This window comes from Peromyscus californicus, unplaced genomic scaffold (genome assembly GCF_007827085.1).
Source record: "Peromyscus californicus insignis strain IS unplaced genomic scaffold, ASM782708v3 Scaffold_11__1_contigs__length_118956290, whole genome shotgun sequence".
Classification (NCBI taxonomy): domain Eukaryota; kingdom Metazoa; phylum Chordata; class Mammalia; order Rodentia; family Cricetidae; genus Peromyscus; species Peromyscus californicus.
Window position 1 is genome coordinate 5,430,609 of NW_026294402.1, and position 21,648 is coordinate 5,452,256.

Below are 21,648 nucleotides of genomic sequence, written 5' to 3' on the forward strand. Positions count from 1 at the left end.
ATGGACTGAGTTATCTCCCCACTGCACCTCATCACTGTTCACTTTAATGAACCTATGTAGCTTGAATCAATTCAGTTCATTGAACTCAGTGTTTTATACAAGTACAAGATAACTTAATTGTCTCTATTCCATACACCTTGAGAAGATGGTCTCTCCACTGTACAGGTTGAGAGACTGCAGTCCAGTCTCTCCTGGGAAGCTCCTTGATGTCATTATTACTGAACACAGGGGAGGTAAAGCTGCAGAGATGAAAGAAAGAATTCATCACATTACCAGGATATGCACACAGTTTAAAACTTGGAAATTTGATTTCTAGAATTTTCCATCCATTTAGTATTTTCTGACCACTATTGACCATGGGAATCTGAAACTTTGGAAAGTAAAAACCAGGGATGAGGCAGGGCTACTGCGCTCAGTGGTCCTTGTTAATTCCTATGCACCTCACTCTAGCCGGCGTCTCACTCAAGGAAGGTGTATTACTTGTCATTGGTGGAGAACAAAGAATACATTAAGAATGATCCCAGCTCTCACTGATTCACTTGAGTACACATGTGAATCATTTTAACACTAATTCACATGCATCTCTACCACCAGGCATCCTCTTTAGCAGGTGGTGGAATGTGGAGAGACACAGGACACCTTCAGGGTTTACAGAAATAGATTAATCATTAGAGGAAGATCCCTTATTACTTGGTACATGTGATATTATTTTGTAAAGGAATGAAATATCTTAAGAAAATAGGCCTTAGAGAATAATGTGAGATCTAGACTATTGTAAGGTTAAAATCAGAGTTAAGACTTGGCAGCAGACAGAAAATTAGTAAACAAACAAGTAAGCAAACAAACAACAAAAAACGGAGGTCCAGAACTTCTGTATTAATACTGTAGAAGAGCAAATTTTCCGACTGAAGTCAAAGCTCAGGCCGGGAGTGAGAGAGTTCAAAGGGAAAGGTCAGGACAGGGTGGCCTTGTCCACAAGTACATGTCCCCAGGTCCCAATTTCCTTTTGGTGTCTCCATGTGTTCCTGTGAGCTCTGTCTCTAAATTCTTTTCTGAGTCCCTCTACCTCTTGGGTTGCTTGTAGTGATGCAGCAGTTCCCTTTACTGCCCCTCAGTTCCCCGTTCATTTCCTTTATGCAGCAAAGACTGTCAGCATCCTTGTAATTCTGAAGAGAAAGTTTTTCTGCAGCTTTTCCAGCTCCATTATGTCTCCCCAGAGGTCCGTGCACTTACACGCACATGGCCCTCCAGATGCCTCTGCTGCAGAAGGGGGAAAGAGAATGGCAGAGAAATGACTGTCGTGTCTATTTTTAAATCATTGCTATGTTCTGTTGTAGAACGTTTAAAAAGGCCGGGCCATTTGCCTGCTTGAAAGATAAGTATCTTCCAAGAAACTGGCTGGGTTGAAAAGTAGTATTTGTTAGTAGTAAAGTCATGTGTCTATTATCAGACCTTATAAGATAACAAAGGCTGTTGCTTACTTGAGATACAGCCTACAAGGCAGGGTCACAGCACCGAGAGCATAGAGCTGAAGTCCTGACCAAAGAGGAAGGAGAAAATGTACTCTTGTTGAGGTTCATGAATTATTTAAGTGATTCCTACTCTAACTTCATGACAGAACAGCATTCACTAGACCAGACAAGGAGCTACGAACCCTACCTCACGTGTCTATAGGAGACCAGACAGTGAGCTACTGTATCCTACCTCATGTGTCTATAGGAGACCAGACAGTGAGCTACTGTATCCTACCTCACGTGTCTATTAGGCAGTAAGCAGGAATTCAGATAAAGCTACACTTTCTATCCTTCCACATTCCTCTCTTTACATTCTCTGGCAAAGTTTGCTGATTGCATATTGTGCCAGCTTGTGTAGACTCAAAAGAGAAGTAAGATACAGCACTCGTCTGGAAAGATACTCAAATCAACTCACAAAAACAAGTAGCCTTTCTATGTATACCAACGAAAAACATGCTGAGAAGGAGATCATGCTCACACTCCCATTCACAATAGTCTCAGAACACATTTTAGGAAAAAACCTAACTAAGGATATGAAAGACCTCTACAGAGAAAACTTTAACTATCTGAAGAAAGAGATTGAGGAAGACCCTCGACAACGAAACCTTTCATGCTCATGAACTGGTAGACTCCGTGTGGGGAAACGCCCAATCCACCAAAAGCAGCTCACAGATTAACAGCTACGGAGAGAGGATTCAGGGATGAGCCCCCTTAGATGGTTATGAAAGAAAAAATCTTTAGGCCTAGAAACATACACACAGGCAACACAGAGCTGCTCACCAGGCTGTATTTATGTTTTTATTCATTTAGTATATGTAACAACAATGGTTAATGGTCCATCAATTTGGGAGGGAGTGTGAAGGGTAAATAGGAAGCATAGGAAATAGGAGAGAGTGGGGAAAATTACATAATTATATTTTAATTAAATAAAAATGGGGAAATTTGTGAGTCTGTTGAAAAGAGACAGAAGTGTAAACAAACAAATGCAGTAAATTCTGCCTGTGTCTCATTCACGTGCACAACAATGTGTTTTCCCTTTGTGTTTCCTGCTAAAGTGTGAAATGAATGGACAGAGAAAGTCTCCTTCCAACAGATTTTCAACAGACGATAGCTCACAGTCAGAGAAAGGACTGTCAGGACAATCTGCTTCAGGGCATCTATTGCAATAGGAATCCGTATGTGTCTGTCCACTTCCTTGCCCTTCAACTTCACAGCGGCCATGGGACCTCAAAGAATAAACGCCGTCATCAAAGGTGTTAAGTGAGATGGGGGCCACTGCTGAGACTGAATACACAGAAAAGTTAGGAGCGTCTTGGGAAGTGTCTTTCCTTAATTCTTATTTGAGATTGTACATAATTTATTTTTACATTTCCGATAGGGTAGTCTCCATTTTTCTTTCGCCCTTCTCATATCAGCTATGGCAGAGGTATGGTCAGTGTGCCTCTAGTGACTGCTATTGTAAAGACAGGGGAGCAGAGGTATGGTCAGTGTGCCTTTAGTGACTGCTATTGTAAAGACAGGGGAGCAGAGGTATGGTCAGTGTGCCTTTAGTGACTGCTATTGTAAAGACAGGGGAGCAGAGGTATGGTCAGTGTGCCTTTAGTGACTGTTGTTATTGTAAATACGGGGAGCAGAGGTATGGTCAGTGTGCCTTTAGTGACTGCTATTGTAAAGATAGGGGAGTCCCAGATTGAAACCAGTTCCCATAGCATATCAGGGCACCTGTCATTATCTGGAGAATAAGATTCTGCCCTACCCTGATCTTCAGATGCATCGCCCCTCTGGTCTCCTAGTTTAGCAAGACCATGGCGTCTAGCATGGTCATGGTGTGCAGAATGTTTCTCTTCTCATTCGCCTTTTATGGGGCTGAATCTGGTCGAGGATGGCTGATTTCACGGTCACTGAGGTCTTGAGGGTCACTTGGCACACATTATGAAGCTGTTTTGCATGCATCACTTACGAAACTGTACTCCAGAGCAGCATCGCTAAAATATGATCTTGTTGACTGGCACCCAGAGCCACAAGGTTTCTCCAGTGTTCTCCCCCTGTGACCTTCTAAGGGACCTTTCAGCTGGCAGCACAGGAGCTTCAGGATGGAGAAACAGCTGATTAGATCTGCATTGCTGGAAAGACTGTGCAACTGGGAAACAGGTTTGGTTTTTTCCCACACCCTAGATGGAAATGGCATCTGTCCTGCTTGCTTGTCATCTCAAAGGTCAAAGTGAGAAAGTATTTGTGAAGAAGAGATGATGTGGTGTCCTCAAAGGCAATGAATGAGTTTGAGGCCAAACAGATTCAGCCAAGGTCCGATGTCAACAGTTCTGAGTGAACGACTTAGGACACCTTATTTACTTTCAGCAAATTATATGACAGTTAAATGAGATTATTATATCTACCTGCTGCACAGCAGGTTCTGATAACAGGTGTCTTAATTAGGGTTTCTATTGCTGTGAAGAGACACCATGACCACGACAATTCTTATAAGGAAACATTTAATTGAAGCTGAAATACAGTTCAGAGGTTTAGTCCATTATCATCATAGTGGGAAGCATGGTGGCACGCACTCAGGCAGACACGGTGCTAGAGAAGAAGCTGGGAGTTCTACCTCTGGATCCACAGTGGGCAGGAAGAGAGAGTGACACTGGGCTGGCTTGACTGTCTGAAGACTCAAAACCCACTCCCATTGACACACTTCCTCCAACAAGGCCACACCTACTCCAACAAGGCCACATCTCCTAATAAGGCCACTCCCTATGGGCCTATGGGGGCCATTTTCATTCAAACCACCACAGCAGGTTTTCTTGGTTAACATTTAGTGATGTGTGTATGACCTTATTTCAGGATAGGGAAATAGGAAGGGAGGAAGCTAGGGCAGAGGCTAATGAAGATGTGAAGAGATGCTGTGCAGAATGACAGCAGTAGTTACAGTCATTCAAGCCTGCATTCTAACTCCTTCCTGAAGAACGTTAATACAGCAGCACAGTAAAGGCTTCTCCACTAAACATGGCTTTGGTTTAGATTCTGTGTCACTGTTTAGCCTGCACTGGCCTGGCACTCACCACCCCTCTGCTTCTGCCTCTCAAGTGCTGGGATTGCAGGTACCCCCAACACTGACACACACACACACACACACACACACACACACACACACACATACACACACACACACATACACTTGACTAAACTTTTTCTTCTCTAAAGAGAATATCAGTTTTCAGAATCTATCCATAGATCTTATAGTTCGACCCTGTGCTGAACTCATAATCAGAAATAACAATTCATTCAAAAGATAATTGATGAGCCAGTTGTGGTACACAACATCTGTATTCCCAGTGCCTGAGAGGTGGAGGCAAAAGGATCAGGGGTTCAAGTCATCTTGAGGTACTTGAGAATTAGTCTTAAAAAAAGAAAAAGAAAAGAAAAAGAAAAAAGAAAAAGGAAGGAAGGTCCAGGTAAGTGTTAAATGCTCTGAGTCTCAGGTGTGTCCACACCGCACATAGTCTTCCAATGTTCTATCAAGCATGTATTTTATAACTTAATGGTGAAATTATACCATATAGGACAGATCTATGCAAGGCAAGGTAGTCATGTTGTTTTATGAAAGCTGGCTGTTTTACCTCTCCCAGATCAGGTAGTGAGTTTGGCACAACAAAATCCTTCAAAATAATTATGGTGATTCTTTGGGCAAATATCATTATTTTAGAGTCTCGAGAAAAGTCTTCATGGTGACAATGTAGTTCAGGGGACAGACAGCAGAACAGGATCAAAATGTGTTTAAAATAAAATACAGTGAAACCACGCTGGGCAGAGCCGCTCACCCTAGCCTCAGCACTTGAGCAGCTAATGGGGGAGGATCGCTGCAAATTTGAGACCAATAGGTTTCATATCACCTAGGCTACAGTGTGAGATCCTCTCTCAAAGCAAAACCAAAGCCAGAACAAATCAGGAGTGGCAAACCTAAAATTTGATTTTTCCTCTTGAAATGTACAATCCCCCAATTATCTGAAAAATTCTGCCGAACATGGCAAAATGAGCCCGTTCTTCCTTGTTTTAATTGTGCCTGTCTTCCCTAGAATGACTACAGGAAGCTGTCCATGCAGTGCAAAGATTTCGTGGTTGGTCTCTTGGATCTCTGCAGAAACACAGAAGAAGTGGAGGCCATCCTGAACGGGGACGCAGAGACTCGCCAGCCCGGGGACCTCGGTCGTCCGAATCTCAGCCGATTAAAACTTGCCATTAAATATGAAGTAAAAAAAGTAAGGTCGGGCTTGAGGCCACTGTGTTGCTTCAGTTCCTCTGGGTGGATATGCAAAGCAGGAAGGCTTAGCATGGCCCAGAGCCTGGGTTTTCTAGCATCTCAAGGAACCAGAAGCACCTAGCGAGGCACAGAACGCACAGGGCTGGTCAGTCATAAAATCTAGGCGCTTTGACGCAGAGAATCCAGTCATTGCCATTTTGCGTCACTCGGATAATAACAACAATGACTCCATACATGGAAACCCAAAGGCATTTTCTGTATGAAGGGGACAAACTTAGTTACAGTATTTCAGATGCCTCTGTTCTCCAATCAGTCGCTAGTTTCCAATTTGAAACAGTGGCTTCAATTCTTCTTTTGGTTTGAATCCTTCCAGAATCTTTGTATAATATTTTTTAGATTCGTTTTTTACATATTGATTGATCCCTACTCCTATGACCACTTTTCTAGGGCATGAAGTTTTTTTTTAAGTTTTGTGTATGTATGTATGTATGTATGTATGTATGTATGTATGTATGTATGTGTGTGTATGTATGCACGTATGTATTTACTTATTTAGCGTGTGTGTGTGTGTGTGTGTGTGTGTGTGTGTGTGTGTGTGTGTGTGTGCTCAATGAAACCAGAAGAGGGTGTTGGATTCCCAGGAGCTGGAGTTTCAGGAGCTTGAATCTGATGTGAGGGCTGGGGCTGTTCTTCTGAAAGAGCCAAAAGTGCTCTTAAGCACAGAGCCATCTCTAGCCACTAAAAAGGTTTTTTTTTTTTTTAAATAGTTCTTTAAAAAAATAAAAGCAATATATGTTTATGGTAATTATTCCGTGTAAATCAGCTTCCTCTCCATCTGTCCAGTTAAAAGCAGAGAGTAATTGACCATTACTGTCTGCTTCCACAAATTCTTATCTGGGGCCTTCTCATAGCAGTCCACAAACACACACTTCATTGTTTCCACGGCTGTGCAGTATCATTCTACCCATTTAATCAGTTACTATGCAATGATGCTTATTATATTTTTAAAAACTTCAGTCATAAAGACACTGACAATTTTTATATAGTAGTCATTTTTAAATGAATTACTTGCTTTAAATCTGCAAATAATTCTTGGGTGTGAAATTAATATGCTAGAATTTTACTTTATGTATTATTTTATTATATTTCAGAATATTTTGTAACTATTCTTTCAAAAAAGATGTAACCAACGGTGTGCAGACAGAGGGCTCACTCCTCCCCACAATGTACAGAGAGACAGCTCACACACCCCCACAGTGTGCAGTGAAAAGGCTCACTCCCCTCCCAAGGTATGCAGAGAGAGGCTCATCTACCCCCACAGTGTATAGAGAGAGGCTCACTCCCCCCCCAGTGTGCAGAGGCTCACTCCCCCCACAGTGTACAGAGGCTCACTCCCCCCAGTGTGCAGAGGCTCACTACCCCCACAGTGTACAGAGAGAGGCTCACTCCCCCCCCCCCAGTGTGCAGAGGCTCACTCCCCCCACAGTGTACAGAGGCTTACTCCCCCACAGTGTGCAGAGGCTCACTCCCCACAGTGTACAGAGGCTCACTCCCCCCAGTGTGCAGAGGCTCACTACCCCCACAGTGTACAGAGGCTCACTCCCCCCAGTGTGCAGAGGCTCACTCCCCCCACAGTGTACAGAGGCTCACTCCCCCCAGTGTACAGAGGCTCACTCCCCCCACAGTGTGCAGAGGCTCACTCCCCACAGTGTGCAGAGGCTCACTCCCCACAGTGTACAGAGGCTCACTCCCCACAGTGTGCAGAGACTCACTCCCCACAGTGTGCAGAGACTCACTCCCCACAGTGTGCAGAGACTCACTCCCCACAGTGTACAGAGGCTCACTCCCCCCACAGTGTGCAGAGACTCACTCCCCCCACAGTGTACAGAGGCTCACTCCCCACAGTGTGCAGAGGCTCACTCCCCCTGCAGTGTACAGAGGCTCACTCCCCACAGTGTACAGAGACTCACTCCCCCCACAGTGTGCAGAGACTCACTCCCCCCAGTGTGCAGAGACTCACTCCCCACAGTGTGCAGAGGCTCACTCCCCCCACAGTGTGCAGAGACTCACTCCCCACAGTGTGCAGAGACTCACTCCCCACAGTGTACAGAGGCTCACTCCCCACAGTGTACAGAGGCTCACTCCCCCCACAGTGTGCAGAGACTCACTCCCCACAGTGTACAGAGGCTCACTCCCCACAGTGTACAGAGGCTCACTCCCCACAGTGTACAGAGGCTCACTCCCCCCACAGTGTGCAGAGGCTCACTCCCCCCACAGTGTACAGAGGCTCACTCCCCACAGTGTGCAGAGGCTCACTCCCCCTGCAGTGTACAGAGGCTCACTCCCCCCCGCAGTGTGCAGAGGCTCACTCACCCCACAGTGTGCAGAGGCTCACTCCCCCCAGTGTACAGAGGCTCACTCCCCACAGTGTGCAGAGGCTCACTCCCCACAGTGTACAGAGGCTCACTCCCCCCACAGTGTGCAGAGACTCACTCCCCCCACAGTGTACAGAGGCTCACTCCCCACAGTGTGCAGAGGCTCACTCCCCCTGCAGTGTACAGAGGCTCACTCCCCCCGCAGTGTGCAGAGGCTCACTCACCCCACAGTGTACAGAGGCTCACTCCCCCCACAGTGTGCAGAGGCTCACTCCCCACAGTGTGCAGAGGCTCACTCCCCCCACAGTGTACAGAGGCTCACTCCCCACAGTGTGCAGAGGCTCACTCCCCACAGTGTGCAGAGACTCACTCCCCAGAGTGTGCAGAGGCTCTCCTCCTCACAATGACATTCTCATGCTTTGCCATTCTGAACAGATGAACTGTACACTTTACTTTCATTTTCTTTGGGATGAACTATCCTTAAGACTCATCTGAAGCTTTTTTGTTTTTCTACATAACCTGATCTTTACCTTATGAATTTTTATTTTAGAAGATTGCTTTTTTGTATACTGACTGCTCTTATATAAAATATAAATAAATATAAGAAAACACATTATTCAAATCAAATATGTGAGAATAAAGAATTCTATAAAAGAATTATAATTGAAAGAGTAAAGGAGATAGCAGGTGTCTCCAAGAGGAGCTGGATGTGTAGAATTGGCACAGGTACAGAATGCTACCTCTGTGGAAAGCACACCATCCCAGCTAAGTGAAGGGATGATGTGGTTTGCTTTGAATGGTGATTTGAGGCTGGAGAGATGGCTCAGCAGCTAAAAGCACACACTGTTTTTACAGAATTACCAAGGCCAATTCCTAGCACTATATCAGATGGCTCATGAACTACCTGTAACTCCAGCTTCTAGCAGGCCTGATGGCTCCCTCTTCTGTCTTCTGAAGGCATGTGGACTCGTGCATGCACACATACACACCAGGAACATAGGCACACACACACACACACACACACACACACACACACACACACACACACACACACATTTAGAAACAAATCTTCATAAACAAACAGTATTTCCACATCTGATCTAGGATGACCTTAATCTTGCTCTTTCTTGCTTAAAACATTATATAGAATTCATGAAAGTACTTGGGCAAAAATACTTGAGAATCTTTTTATAATGTTAAAAACCCAAACATTTTCTGTGCTTTGAATATCTGAACTTGTGTACAGAGTGAGTGCTGTTTTGATTGATGCCTGTTACTTAGATGGCTTGTTTGGTTGTTAATCACATTTTTTCATGGGAAAGCATGGGAGGACGTATTAGACTCCAGAGAATAGCCTATGCTTCAACTGCCTTTAATCAAACTGTTGTGTGCTGTCTCACTGCTAGTTTGTAGCTCATCCGAACTGCCAGCAACAGCTCCTGTCCATATGGTATGAGAACCTCTCTGGTCTACGGCAGCAGACCATGGCAGTCAAGTTTCTCGTGGTCCTTGCGGTTGCCATTGGACTGCCCTTCCTGGCTCTCATATACTGGTGCGCTCCATGCAGCAAGGTATGTCTATGAGGCCTGCTACCTGTTTGCAGTTGAAATTCTGTCGGGCTGGCAAAGTTCTAGCTCCAAAATGAAAATCTGATTGAAGTACACAGGTTTAAATAATCTTCTTCTTTGTTTGAGAATTTCATACATGCATATAATGATTTTTGAACAAATCCACCCCCATTCCTTTCCTGTATACACCACCACTCTGCCCTCCCAACTTCATGTGCTCTTTTAAAACCCCACTGAATTAATTTAGAGTTGCCAGTACGTGCACAGGGTTAGGCTGTCTACTGGAGCATGGGTGTAGGCTGTCTACTGGAGCATGGGTGTAGTCTGTCTACTAGAACATGGGTTTAGGCTGTCTACTGGAGCACAGCTGTAGGCTGTTTACTAGAGCATGGGTGTAGATGGTCTACTGGAGCATGGGCTTAGGCTGTGTACTGGAGCATGGGCTTAGGCTGTATACTGGAGCATGGGCTTAGGCTGTCTACTGGAGCATGGGCTTAGGCTGTCTACTGGAACATGGGTGTAGATGGTCTACTGGAACATAGACAGCCTCTCAGTGGTTCCATCTCTGAAGAAAATATCCCGCTCCAGCAGCCATCAATTGCCAGTAGCTCTTCAGCTACTGTGGGACTTCATGCCATTCTCCTGCCTCCACCCCAACAACATGCTGAGGTTTCATCTGGCTTGTTTTGTGAAGGTCTTGTGGAAGCTGCACAATCGCTTTGAGCTCACATGTGCAATGGCCCTGTCATGTCCAGAAGACACTGTTGGGCTGCAGCAATTCACCATCTATGACTCAAACACTCCTTTCTCTCTTCTATCAGGATGATTCCTGAGCCTTGGGAGGTGACAGTGTATTATAAATATCCTATTTAGGAACAAGCACTTCACAGACTTATTCTTTTTAATATTCTAAAAATATTGCTTATTTCCAATGGGAAACAGAAACAGAAAAAGAAAAAAAAAACAGAAAATTCACCTGAAACAAAATACTGTCACTATTTATGTGTGAAATAAAATGTCACTCTATTAAGTTATTTCCTTATTTTTTTCTCTAGGCATATAGATACACATAATTTATGCATTTTAACTTAGCCCTAGTTTTATTGAGCTCATCTATCAAAGGTTTCATAAAATTCGATCATTGTTCCTTTCTTTGTTTCTCCTGAGATAGTATTTGAGATAAGAGATAAATTTCGTATATATATTACCTTATATAACCAGAGAACAAGAGTACAAATGCTATTATGAGGCGTGTTTCAGTAAATGCCAGCTATATCAAGGAGAAAGTTCACTGGAAATATGCAGCAGTGGTCACCCACTTTCTAAGCATACTCTGTTTGCCTGGGCCTTGGTGAAAACTGGGCCTTGCTTTTCTGGTGAATATTCAAATAAGACTGAAGAGTTTTTTTTGTTTTTGTTTGTTAGTTTGTTTGGACTGCGTGTTGAATCTAAGACCATGGACATGCCAGGCAAACATCCTACACTGAGCTGCATCTTTAATTCTCTTTGAACTGTTTGAGACAGGGCCTCACCAAGTTGCCCATTCAGGCCAGGAACTTGCAATCTTCCAGTGAAATTGTGCCATAGCTGGGCCTACAAGTCCATTCCACTAAGCCTGGGCAACACTGACTTATCACTCTGCTAACAGGCACATAGGGTCAGAGGCTGCATTGCTAGCAAACTTTTCTTCATATTTTTGAAGCCACTTTCTAGCTCTGTGTAAGTCACAAATCTGAGAGGCTGACTGAAATAATTCAGCAATGCACGTCGTCTGGGCCCTCTCTTCCATCTCTTCCGGGCAGACACATCAGGCGATGAGTGCAGTTCGTAGACACAGGCAGGACCCATTATAGGCATTTGTTATGAGGGAGAGAACACACATCAGCATTTCCAGCACGTTGTCTTATCATGCTGAGGGACCTCAAGCTGACTCCTGTTAGGATGCTGCTACAAGGTCTCTTACACAGCGGGAACTTCCTGACTATTTACAATGATGGCGTTAGGGACTACTGGAAACATGGTATTTTCTCATGAGAGCAAAGTTCACCATCATGGAATTTCCCCCTTAGAAGACATGAGACCAAAACTTGACCATATATAAAGTACACATTGACGACATTAGCAATAATAGATTATTAGAAATGATATTTATAGTGCATATTTTCTTATAAAGGTTATATTCCCATTCCAATTGATTGAAAAACATTTACCCCCCTCCTCTCTCTCTCTCTCTCTCTCTCTCTCTCTCTCTCTCTCTCTCTCTCTCTGTGATAAAGCATGTTGGGAGATCACAGGGCAGCATTGTGAAGTATCTTCTTTCTTTTGACCCTCATGGGTTCCAGGGATTGAGCTCAGGTTGTCAGGTCTGAGCAACAAGAACCTAAGCACCTTCCCCTGCTTAGTCATCTTGTTGGCACCATTCCTGTTTTTTAGAGGAATGATAAATTCTTTTTAAATTTAAATTTTTTGTCTGACAGTTTCATATATTATATAATGAATTTTAGTTATTTTTACCCCACCCCCTCCTTACCTTAGTATAAGATTTGAAAGCTCTACATTACTCAATATTTAAAACTCCCCTGGTCCCTTACAGTAACAGTACAAAATATTCCCCAAACACACCCCGTAGCCAGATACTAATAAAAGACCTTCAGAAGCATGAATTTTCATGCTAACTTCCAATTCTACAGACGAGAAAACTTGAGCATAGAAAAGTTAAGAAATCTGCCCAGAGTTGCAGTTGATAATGGGTAGATCTAGGATTTGACTTTTAGAAAATATGGTTTACACCTAACTGCTGAATTCTCATATTATTTTTCAACATCTTCTCTTTTCTCTCTCCTTTTGAGTGAGAATTTCTTGCCAGTGTGTGTTCTAACTAACTCTCTTCTGAACACTGGTTGCAACTGTGTCTGTAGTCTGTTACGCCTCTACTGCTCTTTCCCAAGTCTTCAAGAGTTAGAGCAGTGTCTGAATCATCCTTGTTCTCACTCCATGGCCATGCAGTGGGTGGCTGTTTGAGCCATGCCCTGAAGCACCGCCCCTAGTGAGGTAGTAGGTAGCTGTTACACCTGCCTATGACCTTGAGGTACATGTCTCTGGGGCATGGCTGCTGGGGTGCCCTTAAGACCTGGGGTGCATGTACGCTCTCTCTTCCCTACCTCGTGGTTTTAGATGCTGAGATCTTGGACCAGGCAGGTCAGCATGGGACATAGCTCAACTTTCCTGGACCCTACAATAAATCTCCTGTGGTTGTGAGTTAGCCCCCAAATAAATTCCTTTGCTCATTAAATAGACTCAGTGGATTAATCCCATTATCTGGCACCCAACTCTTCCATGTGGGAGCATAGGTTGCCCATCCACTTCCAACTGCTACCTCACTAGGGGTGGTGCTTCAGGACATGGCTCAAACAGCTCCCACTACAGTGGCCATGCAATTGTGACAACTATTCTAAAGCAAATAATATTCTTTTCTTGTAAGCAGTGAGTGAAGATCATGATACCTTCCTTAGCTCCTCAAGCTTTGACTCAGGCCATTTGTGGTTTGCCTCGGGTTTACACATTTCTCAAATTTTAATTGAATATTAATTATCTGATTTTCTTCATGATTTCTTCTTCTCTGGTTATAATTCTTTCTGATATCTGTTTTTAATCCTGATTTATAAATACTGAGGCAAGCATAGGTTAAATAGGCATTATCAAAGCATTTTCCTCATATCTGAAGCTGTTTTATTGTCTATTCTTTATCTTCAGAATCATGATGATAAAATGTGTAGCTTTTCTCATTAGCAATGAACTGAACATTATTACTGGGTCATAGAGCTGATTTATTTTAATAGTGAGAGGCATCTTTGGCTAAATTGATGCTTTTATTTAAAACATTTTAGATTTTCTTATATATCCACAAAAATATAAATTAAAATTTTAGGAATATATCTTCATGAAGCTCTTGCTTGTCTTTCAGTTGTTCTTCGGTAAAAAATTAGAAGATTGTGGTAGATAATGCTTAAAGGGAAGCATTTCTTTTAAATTATTTTAAATACATAATTTTTCTTTTGTTAAAATATGTTTTTAGTTGAAATAGAATTACATTAATTTCCCCAATTCCCTTTCTCTCTCTATCCAATCCCAACCACCCTGCCTGAACCCCTTCCATGACCCCACATTTCCTAAATTGGTAGCTGTAGCTAGAGTTTTCCTGCCTGGCCCATGGTCAGGGCAAATCTCTCTCACCTGCCAGTCCCACAGCTGCTCAGACCCAACCAAGTAAACACAGAGACTTATATTACTTACAAACTGTATGGCCGTGGCAGGCTTCTTGCTAACTGTTCTTACAGCTTAAATTAATCCATTTCCATAAATTTATACCTTGCCACGTGGCTCGTGGCTTACCGTCATCTTCACATGCTATTTGTCATCATGGCGGCTGGCTCTCTGACCCAGCCTTCCACTTCCCAGCTTTATTCTCCTCCTTGTCCCACCTACACTTCCTGCCTAGCCAATGGCCAATCAGTGATTTATTTATTGACCAATCAGCAACACATTTGCCATACAGAACATCCCACAGCAGGTAGCCTCTTTTTCTTTATTATTGTTACATACATTCATATGTGTGCATATGCATATATATGTATACATATGCACAAATATGTAGAAATACTGTTTTGATGGTGGTGGTATGTGTATGATTTCAGGACCAACCACTATGCATTTGAACAACCAATAAGAGGCCTTATCCCTGAGAGGGGCTGATTCTCCTTCTCCCAGATGTCAATACTTGCCTGTTGTTCTTTGTGTATCATCATTTTCTTGTTTATATAGACACTTCTAGGAAAAGTTGTTTCACAGCAGGCTTTCTGGTGTTCTGACTTTTACAATATTTTTGCCTGATTTCCATGAAGTTCCCCGAGCCATGGATGCAGAAGCTGTGATGTAGGTGCATCCATTAGGCCTGGGCTCCCCATGATTGATCTGTTGATTTCTGTGTTGTGTCCAGTTGTGGTTTTCTGTGATGGTCTCCATTTGCTGTAAAGTATGGCTTTTTTCATGAGGGATGGTAGCTACACTTACCTGTGGGTATAAAGATGCAATTTAGGATGTAGTAAGGAATAATGATAGTTTAAGAAAGTGGGGGTCATATTCTTTTTTAAACTTCATGACTTATGAAAAGCTATGGAAAATTGGCCAGGTTTCTAGTACCAGGTATGATTTCCCTCCTCCTGAATGGGCCTTAATTCCAAATAGACAGTTGCTGGTTACCACCAATATGTGAGTGCCACTTATAGGAACTTTATGGATGCCTTGCCTTTCTGGTAGCTGTCATGGTTCATAGATATTGCTGTTTGGTAAGACTGTTTAATTGCTTCCCTCCCTTGGCAACTGGAAAAAATATTTTATGGTATATGGGAAGCTATACCACAGAGCAAAGGCTTTTCGAGTCAGACCCAGCTTAAATCATCCAAGTCCTGTGTCTTAAGCAAGGGCTGTTTTCAGGAGTAGGGACCACCCACAGCCCTGAGAGGGAACCAAGGTCTATATCTCTAATCTATATTGTTTGGGGAATAGCGAGGACTGCCTTGAGTGAACATTTTAAAGGCAGTGCAGTTTCTTATGCTTGCTTACTTGGGTTTTTCTTAGTTTATGGTTCTTGTGGAGAGTATTGTCAGCTCAGGTGTCATATTGGCATAATTTCCTATATATTGTGCATATATATATATGCATATATATATATATATATATATATATATTACAATTTTTGGTAAATTAAAACAATATGATTCCTTGAGGCTTCATCAAATATCTTTGGTGTTATCTGTCCTTTGTCTCTTATTCTTCTTGTATTGACCTTCTTCTATCCTTTCCAGTTCGAACCCTCTTTCCAGTTTCCCACTTCATATTATTCACATTCTGCTAGTCCCCTTCCAAGATCTCTCCATGGTCTCCTTATACTTTCTTACTTTCTGTGGTTACTCAGTATTGTATACTCACATCTAAGGATTTGGAGCTAGGAAAGGTAGATGAGTGAGAACACGCAACTCTTGTCTTTCTGAGTCTAGATTACTTCACTCAATAGAATCTTTTCCAGATCCATCTATTTACCAGCAAACTGCATGACTTCATTTGTCTTCATATTGTGCACACATACCACATTTTTTTTATTATCAATTCATCTCTTGAAGGACATTTAGGGTTCCATTTCCTGGCTATTGTGAATAAGGTGGTTATGTGTGTTGATGAGCAAGTTTATGTGACATAGGATATCCAGTCCTTTGGGTGTAACCCAAATTTTAAAAGGTCTTATAATAAAAAACCCAGAGCCAGATATCAGGGTGAAAGCTGACAGATCAGAGAAAAAGAGCAGCCAGCCACTAGTTCTTACCTCTACAAAATCCTCAGTCTAAAAAGAGTGAGTTCCTCTTTCCTCACACCTTATATACCTTTCTCTGCCCAGACATCAGGCCAGATTAAAGGCATATGTGCTTCCCAGTACTGGGATTAAAGGCATGTGCCACCATTACCTGGCTCTGTTTTCATTGTGGCCTTGAACTCACAAAGATCCAGACAGATATCTGCCTCCCTAGTGATAGGATTAAGGGTGTGTGCAACCACTGCCTGACCTCTATGTCTGATCTAGTGCCTGGCTCTGTCCTCTGATCCTCAGGCAAGTTTATTAGGGTACACAGTATATCACCACATTTCCCCTTTTTTTGTCTAAAATAATAATATAAGGTTATAACTAATATAAGAAAAACTATGTACAATAAGTAAAATAAGTATATACAATATTTACAGTCAAGAGTTACATTAACAATGTCCAGTTCATTAACATTTGACAAATTCAGAGAAAATACTTCATTTTGTACCTAATTCATTTTCTATCTTAACTTGTATTACCAGCCAAAAATACCTTTTGATGTCTTCCAAACTTATACACTTTACACATCTTTAGTGAGTTTCTTTTCTAAATTTGTTAACTAGGAGAACTGTAACTATCTAATTTTCAACTCCCTCAGAAACTCAAGAAGGAAATAATATTAACTAAGTAAGCAGGAAGTGCAAACAAGCGACTTCCAGAAAATATGAGAAATTACAGAAACAGCCAGCTGCCTGGACAGTCACCCAAGATTTCTCTGCAACATTGGGGCATCCATCCTCGGCCTATAGGCTGAGCATATCTGACAGACTCATCTGTGAAGATGGATTTTCTTTTTTTTTTTTTTTTTTTTTTTTTTTTTTTTTTTTTTTTGGTTTTTCGAGACAGGGTTTCTCTGTGTAGCTTTGCGCCTTTCCTGGAACTCACTTGGTAGTCCAGGCTGGCCTCGAACTCACAGAGATCCGCCTGGCTCTGCCTCCCGAGTGCTGGGATTAAAGGCGTGCGCCACCACCGCCCGGCATGAAGATGGATTTTCTAAAGGGCCTTCCTACCTTCTCTTGGCAAGGTTTAGCAGTCCTTCCTTTTGTGTCCTGCTTATGCATTTAAATAAGGTGTATAGGTACAATACCTTGAACAAGATTAGAAATATATGTACAGTATTTTCTAACAAAATCAATCTCAAATTTGTATCTATATACATAATTTTTATACAGTATACAAAAATCCAATCCTATGTAAAATATTTAAAACTTGTAGTTGCTTTCTAAAAGTAGATTCAATAATCTACCTTTTTATCTTTTCATATCCATATTCTTTCTTTTATCTTTTCAGAATACATTTCATTAATCTACCTTTTATCTTACCATATCTATATCCTCTTTTTTTCTTTTTTTTTTAAACAGGAACCCAAAATCTAATTTCTTTTGTTTAACTTTTTTTCTGTCCAGTAACAATTAACAGTTTGTAACCAACCATCCTAAACAATGGCAATAAACCATAACTCATTGAAAGACCAAAAACTACCCATCTTATCTCTTGGGAATGTGGGCATTGTGTTCTTAAAATTACTTCCTGCTGTCTGGGGGCAAAGGCATCTTTAGAGAATCCCAAAAAGAAAATTTTGGGTTAATTGTCAAGTCCTGGGAGAGTTTGCTGTATCATTTGTCTAGTCTCTGCATAATTGGAAAGTACAGGGCTTGTCTGAAGTTCTTGCTTGAGTAGTCTGTGAGACTGGTTAATCTCAGTTAGCTATCTTGAAAATGTCCTGAGCAGTTTGTAGTCCAATGCCAATGTTTGGGTGGTATGTTACAGCTTAGTAGCATTATCATCATTCTGATGGAATCATCATTGTGGGGTCCCATCATCTTTTTGGAGACTTCAGATTTGCTGTTAGGCGTGGTCATGATTCCCTGCAGCAAATCTTTTTCTTGGGACATTTAATCTGAATGACTTGTCCTTTTTCTTTAGATGTCTCATTTATCCAGTGGTCTTCAGATTACATAGTTAGATGCCTCCATTTTCCTAAAAGACAAGAACAAAACCCTTCCCTAACCCTAACTTTGGAGGGTTTTTTTGAGCAAGTTATATCTGACCAAATGAAAAGCATTTATTAGTTATATAAGTTAATTTAATGGTTATGTTGATTGATGAACTATCACCTCTTCTAATTAAGAAGTGTCTTTTGTTCAAATTGAACTTTTATCAATTTTGATGGTATCCATAGCTTTTCTTCACCTGTAGAAACAAAAGCTAAACCTCATCCCCATTAAATACATATCCTAATTTTTATTCTGAGGTCAGCTCATCTTTAAAGTATATAGGCTGATTTAATTCTGTAGTTTTTCCTATTATCCAATGTGTCTCTGCAACTGTCTTTCCTTTCTCCTTAGTATTGAGAAAATTCAAAATTAATAAAACATTATGCAATTTATTTTTTGGGGTGGGAGTGGTTGTTACACCTTCCCGTTTATTTAGCATATCATTTAAAATTCAATTTGATCTTTCTATGACTTCTTGGCCTGTAAGATTGTGTGGTATATCTGTAATATGCTTTATATTGTAATAAACAAAAAACTGTTTCATTTTACCAGAGACATATGCTGAAGTATTGGCAGTTTTAATTTGTGCAGGTATACCCATTATGGCCATAACATCTAGCAAATGCTTGATTACAGAATCAGCTCTTTCAGAACACAGAGCAGTTGCCCATTGAAATCCTGAATAGGTATCATTGGTGTGGTGTACATATTTCAATTTTCCAAATTCTTCAAAATGAAACACATCCATCTGCCAGATTTTATTCCTCTGAGTACCCTTTGGGTTACATCCTGCTGGTAGTGGAGTTTGATTGTATAAAGAACAAGTAGGACATTTTCTTATAATTTCCTTGGATTGTTGCCAGATTATAGAAAAATCAATTTTTAAACTCTTACTATTTACATGATGTTTTTATGAAATTCTGAAGCCTTCAGCACATTTCCTATCAAGAGTTTATTAATCTCATCATTACCTTGTGCTAGAGGGCCTGGTAGACCCATGTGGGATCAGATGTGAGTTATTTATAAGTATGATTCCTATTCCTGATTTTTTCTTGTAACTGAATAAATAACAAAGCTAATTATGACTCATCAGAGATAAATTCAGCAGTTTCTATATGTAAGACCACTCTTTCAGCATACTGAGAGTCAATAACTATGTTGAGAGGTTCCAAAAAATCCATTAATAGCATCAGAATGGCATATAATTCTGATTTTTGGACAGAGTTATGAGGACTTTGAACCACTTTACTTAAATTTTCTGATTTGTAATCTGCCTTTCCTTTTTGACTTGCATCTGTATAAAGTGTAGGGGCTCCAGATATTTGTGTTTCCTGTACAATGCAAGGCATGATTCAGTTAGCTATCTTTATAAGTTGAATTCTATCTCTTTGGGATATTTGCTATTAATCTCTCCCCAAAAATTAATGCGAGCTCATTGCCAAGGTTCACTTTCTGCCCATAATTTTTCAACTTCATCCTTAGTTAAAGTTACTACAATTTCTGCTGGGTCTATTCCTGCTAATTGAAGAAGTCTCAATTTTCCTTTTAAAATCAAGTCAGAGATCTTTTCCACAAAAATTTTTAAGTTTTTACTGTTCATTTGGTAGAAATATCCATTCCAATATAATATCTTCCCTCTGCATTAATATTCCTGTAGGAGAATGCTTAGAGGGTAAAATAACCAAAATGCAATCAGACTTTGGATCCAAACAATCCACATGTGCATCCTGTATTTTCTTTTCCCTCAAGGCCAATTCTTTCTCAGCTTCAGCTAGTAATTCTCTTGGACTATTTAAGTCCTTGTCACCCTCTAAGGTTTTGAACAAATTACTCAGTTCATCACTTTTTACCCTAATAATGGTCCATACATTGGAAATGTCTCCTAATAATCTTTGAAAGTCATTAACAGTCTGTAATTGATATCTCCAATTTGTACCTTTTGGGGTTTAATTTTTTGTAAACCTCTTTTATATCCTAAATAATTAATAGAATCTCCTCTTTGTATCTTTTCAGGAGCAATTTGTAATCCCCAACAAGGCAAATTTTTCTTTACTTCTTCAAACACTCTAAAGTATCTACATTTGAATCAGCTAGTAAAATGTCACCCATGAAATGGTAAACTATAGATTGAGAAAATTGTTTACATATTACTTCCAACAGCTGTCATACAAAATATTGGCACAATGTTGGGCTATTTAACATTCCCTCTGGGTTAACCATCCATTGATATCTCTTAACAGGCTGAGAATTATTATAAGCAGGCACTGTGAAAGCAAATTTTTCTCTGTATTTTTCATGTAAGGGTATTGAGAAGAAACAGTCTTTTAAATTGATAACTATAAGAGACCAACCTTTTGGTAACAGAGTAGGCAAAGGAATTCCAAATTGTAGAGAGCCCAGTGACTGATTTACCTTGTTAATAGCTCTTAGATCTGTTACCATTATCCACTTACCAAATTTCTTTTTAATAACAATTACAGGAGAATTCCAAGGGCTGGTTGATTCTTCAATATACTGAGCAGTCAACTGCTCTTGTACCAGCTGTTCTAAGGCCTGTAGTTTCTCTGTTATTAAAGGCCATTTCTGAACCCATACGGGCTTGTCTGTTAGTCATTTTAAAGGTAAGGCTGTTGGTGTCTTTGAAAGATCAGCAGCTGTTGTGCTCTGTTCTTGTACAGTATGGATGGTCGGTGGCTGTTTTTTATAATACCTTCTAATATTTTTTCCCAGAACCATATGTTAGTTTATGGTTTGTTTCTGAGATTGAAGGAATGTTAATCTGAGTATTTCATTGTTGCAATAAGTCATGGCCCCATAGATTCATAACTCTATATGGCTTTAATTTTCTTCTCTTGTCCTCCTGGCCTGATACATTTGACCCATCTTGCACTCTGTTTTACTTGAGATAATGTTCCAATCCTTAAAAGCTGAACATCTACCTCCTGAAGAGGCCAATTTGCTTGCCAAGATTCCGTATGTAGCCGGGGTGGTGGTGGCGCACGCCTTTAATCCCAGCACTTGGGAGGCAGAGGCAGGCGGATCTCTGTGAGTTCAAGGCCAGCCTGGGCTACCAAGTGAGTTCCAGGAAAGGCGCAAAGCTACACAGAGAAACCCTGTCTCGAAAAACCAAAAAAAAAAAAAAAAAAAAAGATTCCGTATGTAATTGTTGTTATGTCCGCACCTGTGTCAACAAGACCTTCAGTGATAATGCCATTTGTTTGTATTTTTAATTTTGGTCTTTGTTCATTTATAGAAGTTTGCCAAAAAATTTGCTTTATAGTTTCTCCTGAATATTTTGTTCTCTCTTCTATAGCTGTTCTATCACCCTGAGCAGTATGGCTTTTTGTAATAGGTTCTTAAATTGCTCTGAGAATGGGTTTCACCCATGATGGCATGAAAGGACTGAACTGAATTTGTTATGGGGGCCTCCGAGAGGCCTGTCAGGGAGTTTCCTGATAGCAAAGCAAAGGATTACCTTGTCTGTCCCTTGTTGATCTACATTTATTAGTCCAATATCTGCC

General features: G+C 41.1%; 1 protein-coding gene across 5 annotated transcripts in view; it reads left to right on the top strand.

Annotated features, from left to right (window-relative positions):
* The window catches only part of Trpc6 (transient receptor potential cation channel subfamily C member 6), a 116,376-nt gene that overhangs the window by 64,574 nt on the left and 30,154 nt on the right, over nucleotides 1-21,648 (top strand). For all 5 annotated transcript variants that reach the window (XM_052751899.1, XM_052751892.1, XM_052751882.1 and 2 more), the window contains 2 exons: nucleotides 5,588-5,770; nucleotides 9,554-9,718. In XM_052751899.1, the coding sequence (XP_052607859.1) occupies nucleotides 5,588-5,770; nucleotides 9,554-9,718 (348 nt within the window). The remainder of the gene's footprint in view (nucleotides 1-5,587; nucleotides 5,771-9,553; nucleotides 9,719-21,648) is intronic.